The 7,315-nt window shown below is 33.8% G+C and overlaps 1 protein-coding gene across 5 annotated transcripts; it reads right to left on the bottom strand.

Annotated features, from left to right (window-relative positions):
- Positions 1–406: 406 nt before the first annotated feature.
- On the bottom strand, positions 407–5,637 carry LOC103988906 (uncharacterized). Of its 5 annotated transcripts, none has more exons than XM_065154510.1 (8): positions 5,530–5,560; positions 5,139–5,209; positions 3,924–4,122; positions 3,597–3,835; positions 3,264–3,522; positions 1,642–1,821; positions 850–1,005; positions 407–767 (listed from the first exon to the last, which is right to left on the bottom strand). In XM_065154510.1, the coding sequence occupies exons 3-8, from the start codon at positions 3,933–3,935 to the stop codon at positions 591–593; spliced, it is 1,023 nt and encodes a 340-aa protein (XP_065010582.1). In that variant the 5' UTR covers positions 3,936–4,122; positions 5,139–5,209; positions 5,530–5,560; the 3' UTR covers positions 407–590. The 5 variants fall into 5 exon arrangements, with proteins under 5 accessions (XP_065010582.1, XP_065010583.1, XP_009405857.2 ...); XM_065154511.1 differs by having other exon boundaries at positions 3,597–3,788; XM_009407582.3 differs by lacking the exon at positions 5,139–5,209 and having other exon boundaries at positions 5,530–5,637.
- Between the last annotated feature and the right edge of the window lie 1,678 nt (positions 5,638–7,315).

Genomic DNA, 7,315 nt, shown 5'->3' with positions numbered 1-7,315 from the left:
CAAAATTTAACATTGCTGGGTCACATCAACAATTTAAACCCCCCCTTATTTAATACTTTGCCCATATAGATTTATCATAGCCAACAGTTTAAATAACGATCAAATAACTATTTCTGTAACTTAACAAGAATGATATACTGATCTACATCATCCAAATATCATTAAATAAAATAATAAAATGAATAATATATTGACTAATGTTGAGTTATGTGTTATTGTGTTTCAATATCAGTACTTGAGCAGATCCATGAATACAGTTTGAAACATATTTGATCCTACTGGTATTTATAACCTTAATTGGAAGTATATTCTCAAATTTCAACAATCATCTTGTGCTTTTAGGTAGTTCAAAAAGGGAAGAAAAAGGACCAGCAGGGAAATCTTTTCCCCTGATGCCTTTCAGGAGTTGACAGCAGAATCATTTTATCTGAAACTAAAACACCTGTTTTCGTTAACAGGTTATTTCATCTAACAAATACATTTTGTCACTGAAACTGTACTCCTCAATCACCAAGAATGATACTTTCAAGAATTTCATCACACTGTGCTAACCAACTAATCTGAACATGAATAAAATTGGCATTTAAACATTATCCACCATAATCAGAATGCCCAAGAAAATGCTCATACCGTGTCCCATTGAGCATCTTGGAAACATCTTCCCAGTTTGTAACTTGCTCTGGTAGGGGCCTGGTGTGAATCTTCACTTGCCGACTCACTAATTTCCTCTCAGGAACACTGAGAAATTCTTGTACATGAGATAAAGCCTGCACAAAGAGCAATATTAAAGTCAACCAACAAAAGTGACTCAAAACAAGCCTTATCATAGAAGATTTTGTTTTTCCTGACATTTTGATTGCCGATGATCTCTTCGTAATACAATACAATGTGGCGCATGCTGCTAAAGAAATGCAGGCAATCGGCTATCGTCCTCTCAACATAGCTGAAATTGGCCATCAGAACTGCCACATTGATTGTGGGCTTGAATCGTGCCAGAACCTCAGCCTGCAGGTTGCATTTGAGGCATACAACAAATATTAGGAATGTGGTTTATATGAAGTATTAAGAGGTCAAGGCTTCAAATATAAGACAAGTTTGTAAAAGAAAATTTTAGATACACATAAAATTTAAGATTGTTAGAAACACTACATCAATGAATTAACTATGGATAACATCTAGGACAAATAAATCAAATTCAAATGTCAAAGTCCAATCTCTAATTTATACCTTATCTTTCTTTTTTTTTAATGTAATTTGTCATTTCACTTTGCTTTTCATTTTTTCTTTGGTTGGAACTAAACAGAGAACCAAACTCAGCAGAGATGGCCAGTTTTAACCAATTCTAGTAAGTTTGTCAACCTTTTAAAGGGAAAGGGTAAGAGGAGAGATAGTAGGCTGACAAGGTAGCCATATGAGAGGAAGAATAAGAAAGTAGAGGAATATGTGTGTGTGTTGATGTGTGTAAAGGATACATGTCTGTTACTTTCAGATACTCTCAGTAGCTAAAGAAAAGAGAAATTAAGTAAGATCTTAAGTCATGGAGACTCATGCAGTATCCATTACTGAGAAAGAAATTGAGGACAAATGAAGCAAATATTATATCACATATAGATGACAGTGGCATGATAGAGAGAGTGAGACCTCTTCTGTTGAATGAACATGTGATTTGTGAATACCATTTAGCTGCTTTGCATATCTATCGTAATCATTAGCGAGCAAAGAAATAAGCCTTCGTAAGATGTTCCTCCGAAAAAGAAAAATGATAGAAACATGCTTCAACTTGAAATAATCAAGTATCTCTTTGTGATGATCCATGACTCCCTGACACATCATAAAGCAATAATCATGCATGTAAATCATCCAAGTCAGCATTACTGTATTCTAAGCTTGAATAGGAAAAAGTATTTGGCAAACATATCTAAGCCTCATAGTCAAGTTCATAAAGAATTTAAGTTACATTTTGAAATGTGGATAAGTTTGTTCCTCAAGAAGTTGCATTTTTAATTGAACTACGTGACATTTATAAATCACAAACAAAATTAATTCAAAACAGTTGCCTAAATCAAACTTACATGAAAACATAAGAACCTATCGAAATGCATATACTATATGAAAAGACCCCTTGCCTCTAACTGACATGGAATTCTTACACAGACCATAAAAAGGTTATATGACAGTCAAGACACTGCATATATGGAACTGGTCACACAATGATGCAAGGTTGCTTCGATGGCATAAGGATTCTTAATTTTTATATAGGGAATCTAGCTATGGCAATACAGAGCAGGCATAATATTACAAATTAAAATGGATATCTTTCATCAAAGGCCTCATTTAAATCCCCTCTAGGTTATAGTGATAACAGTCAGGTACATTTCTTCAAACTAGGGTTAAATTCCTACTCTAGGAAGGAAAGTAGCTCCTTGCTACTTATAGGATTAGTAGTATGATTCAGGTACATCTCAAGCTGGATTATCAATTAACTTAATCTTGCATGATAAAGTTTCCATTTAGTGCAAATATCCCTGTAAATCACTCTTCGAGTAAATAACACTGTAAATTTGGTTTTTTCGCCTCCATGAGACCAAGGTTATTCAACCCTAATTAGATGTCATACAAGCAATAATATTTTTAGCATGAAAATTCTGAAGCATCCCTTCTGCAGCATTCCTAATAGTATGAAATTTCAAAAGGTCTATAAGCAAACATACTAAATACTCCAGAATAAAATTTTACCTTTTACACAATAGTCAATAAAAAGTCTCTTATATCTTGAAAAGCCAGTGAATAACACATCATTTATCTTTGAACCTTAGGTAGCATACTATACCAAGGCTGACACCAATTCTATGGTTGTTGAGAATTACTACTATAGCTACTCTTGCCATACACCTAGACCCATTTAATTTGAGAATTGTGCTAGTCAGGTTGCAAACAATTTGGTCTTACACATACCGAAGACAGGTTCTCACTTTTCCTAATATAATTATTATATTGCAACTTTGGATTAAGGTGTTATGCTATTTCTGTCTGCATTCCTTTCTCGTTTTCCATTAAATATTGCACTCCATGAACATTTTACCTCTAGCATTTTTATATCATTTCATTGGCATGGATACCTGACATTCTAAAGTTCTGATCAAGTCACAGGATGTCACTAGGCACCAAACTTTTAATATAATTTCATTAATACCTCAGGTCACCCAGATCAGCAAAGTCACAACAAAGGAGATGATAATAAATACGGCAAGAAATATCCAGACCTGATTCAGCATCCACTTAAATCCCACTGCAGCAACACATTCATTTTTTGCAGCACTACTAAACCAGTCCAAGGAATACAATTTATCTAATGTGTTTATAATGGTTGAGATATTATTTCTTCTTCTTGCGGCAGAAAAAATCTCCCCATTTGAGCTGATATTTGGATGGCTGTTTAGCAATGTCTCAAACCACCCACTACCGGATCTTTGCATGGACAAAATAACAAAGAACCTTACAGGAGTGCATGAGCATTCATCCCTGATTACATCAGCAGCATGCATTAGACTAAAGGATGATCAAATTCAAAAGCAGTATAACAATGAAAAGTGCACCTGCTATAAGTTTTTGGTTGTGGAAAATGCACATAAGGGATCTCCTCAGGTGGGATGGCATGAATCTCGCATTGATTTCGTGTAACTATGGTACCAAATAGCATACTCTTTGATCTTTCAACAGAAATCTGATTCAAACAGATGTAGCAGGTATAGGCACCAAACATTGTGACAAAGAGGACAAGAGCCATCCTAAGTGGAAAATGTAAACATGTTGAAGTCTTAATTGAATATGCATTCTGCAAATGCATCATTGACAGTCAGGTAAATTTAATTGGAACAAAATTAGCATCAAATCAAACTACCATTATGGGAAAGTGAAAATACCATGTCTTGCATGATCAAGAAGAATCATAACTATGTTATGCAACTTCTTGTCCTGTCTCTTGCAGATAATCCATCAACTCCAATCATGCTTGTCGATAATTTCACAATAACAGCTTTGATCAATATATGATATTGCAGAAGCAGGGTGGAGCAAATGCTATATAAATATTGAGAATGATTCCAGGGCACCGATAAGATTCTGTTTAAAAACATATAAAAGAGCCATAAGTGACAAATTAGATCCAGGATTATGTTCTTATATCACATTTGATTTCGCCATAATAGGTGGGAAACAAGAAACAGAAGATTCTACAAAAAAAATCAGTGGGAAGGAGGAATGCGAATATGATATTTCAGTGATGCTTGTGAAAGATAGCTAAACTTCTCAAGATCACTCCTTTGCCCATTATATGAATTATGGTTTGAAATTTAATTAGGAAGATCCGAGTTTTACAACCATGGCATACTGTGCCAGCACTGAAGTCTATGTTGTACCAAGGATGAATCTCTGTACTGTGTCATACTAAGGATGTATCAACAATTCATGCATATTGTTGGCTCATCTCAGCTAATAACAGATGTCATGCCCTTCCATCCCAGCATGTCACAGGCACAGGGCATGTCAACAAAAATTACATTTTTGGTGCAGGCCAGCAATGCTCAAGTATTTCTTTGCACTATGGAAAACTACTCAGTATTAGACAAGATAGCAAATGGATTTTTCTTAGAAAGGAATTTTTTTCTTTTTAAAAGCAATGACAGAGTGGAGGATCTTTGCTAGCATAACTAGTTGGATAGATCTTAATACAGATTAACAAAGATTGGAACAAGCATATGATGCCAAAGAAGGAAACCTATGATTTTATCATGTTTCTTCATGGGGCCTTATGCTAAAAATGTTTAAGAACAAATGCAGAAAAGAATAAAATCCAATTGGCATATAATGTTATCTAATAGCTAGCTGACAATCACTCCTTCCTAGCCCAAGGCCCGAGAACTAACTTCCATTCCCATCCTTTTTCTTCCCGTCTTCACATGCAGACACATTATCACAATAAAAACTCCAACATCATCCCAAATCGATTTTCCTTTTCCCCTTTTTTATCGTTCCCACCTTCAAATATTAATCAGTTCTCGCAACCATCCATATTTTCTCTGCTTAATACGACACAGAAGATCCGCAAAATTCATATCTTTTAACTGAGAAATAAAGACCTTATCATGCGACATCCCAAGGAGTACCGCTTGCTCTTACTGCACCTTCCTGTTGATCAGACTGTTGTGTTCTGTAAAAAGACAACATTTTTATGTTCGTGTGCTAAAGATAACAGCAAGCTCCCGAAGAAAAGGTTCACAATGACAATAATTGCTGCTTCCAGCCATCAACCACATTCGAAGCTCTACTTCTAGCTAAGCTCTACAAGCACCAGAATCAAAGCACAAGTTCCGCTCCCAAAAGCCGCGCTTTCGTGGTTCGCAGAAAAACTAAAAGGAGTCAACAAGAAGGAATCTAACTTGGGATCCACATGAGACGTGAACTGAGCTCGCACGATCAATTCAAGAAGAAGACGGGAGGCGAGAATAGTGGGTGGGAGGCAGGGATTACCTGAGCTACAAGGATCGGCATTCTCGAACTCTCCGCCTGCTCCGGTTGCAAGAACGAGAGGAAGGTCAAAGGTCAGAGCTCTCGTACTAAGTACGGGGAGGGTTTTCTTGGAGAGAGAGAGAGAGAGAGAGAGAGCGGGGCGGGGCGTGGGAAGGTGGATTGGGGGCCAATGGGCTGTTCGATTTCCGTGGTTGTCCGGCCCGGACCGGTCCGGTCCGTCCCGTCGAAAAAAATAAAACCGAATTCTTGACGGGTGCGGTTTGTTCATCTGACAATACGACATTCTAATATTTACAATTTATCAGAGTATTTTATTTTAAAAACAAATAAATCTTTCTTATAGTGTACATTATCCAATTCTCTCTCTTTGTCCCTTTCTTTTCTAATTTTATTCCTTCCAATTCACATGGGTATCTCTTCAAATAGTATAACCACTCCTATATATAAATATAAATATATATATATGTATATATATATATATATATATATGTATATATATATATATGTATATATATATATGTATATATATATATATATGTATGTATATATATATACACACACACATATATATGTATATATATATGTGTGTGTATATGTATCTATATAGTATATACATATATATACATATACATACATATCATAATTTCTCTCTATTTTTTGGTTTCTTGTTGTACAAAAATATCATAATTTTATATAACATAATTTTCTCACTTTTTGATTATGCAATTCAAAATATTTAAATCAAAGATAATAATATTCTATTATCAAGTCCTTATAAAGAAATCTTAGTCTATTGTAAAACTGAACTAGGTTATTATAATCTCATAGCTTGATGTCAAATCCTAATATAATTCATGCATAGGAAATCTACTGAGTTAATCACTCAATAGGTTTGATATGATTGGATGACTAATCTATTAAGTTGGATAGACATTAACTTGGATGGATCTATAACCAAATGACCCAAAATTTGTAAGCTTAGATTAATAATATTGAAATCATCAAATCTTTATAAATTAATTTAAGTCTCTTTTTATTTTCAATATTTGACTGAATTATTTAAGCTCGGATTATTAATAGTTGATTCATTAAATCTTTATAAATTAATTTGAGATTTTTTTAATTTTTGATATGGGACTAAACTGAATGTATTATAATCATATATACTTTCAGGGTAAACAAATTGTATTGAAGTGCTTGACTTAGGGATGAGTAGGTGAAGCAAGAGTGACAATGATCAGCTAAAGATTAGCACTACTAATAATATTTTTTTCATATTGTCATAATATTATCCGATTATACAATTGACACATTAACTTATTAAACTTAAATAATTGGTTTAAAATATTTAAATTTAAATGAATGATAATAGATTCATCAGACCCTTGTAAGCCGATCCAAGATTTTTCATCCATATAAGTCAGTTCTATTATCATTTACTGATATAACTAACCTAATAAGTTTAAGTCCGAATTAATGGCAGTAGACTTCTAAGGAAATTCAAAGTTCTTGATCATTTTTATTGTGAGAGTAAATTGGATATTATGTTTATTAACCATGATTAACTGAGTTGATAGTGTACACAAAGGAATAAGATAAATCTTGGAGGATTTGTTTAGATTAGGATATTTTGATGATATAACTGGCTATGTTCACCGGTACATTTGAACATATTTAATATGTGATAATGATTTTTGACCAGTACAAAAATTATAAATATAAAATCATAATCATGCTATTATACGAAATAAATTTAATATCAGAATCTAAAATCATTAGGAGTTCT

Source organism: Musa acuminata, chromosome BXJ3-6 (genome assembly GCF_036884655.1).
Source record: "Musa acuminata AAA Group cultivar baxijiao chromosome BXJ3-6, Cavendish_Baxijiao_AAA, whole genome shotgun sequence".
NCBI classification, from domain to species: Eukaryota; Viridiplantae; Streptophyta; class Magnoliopsida; order Zingiberales; family Musaceae; genus Musa; species Musa acuminata.
Note: the sequence above shows the minus strand (reverse complement) of the source record. Positions and strands in the feature narration are given on the sequence as shown.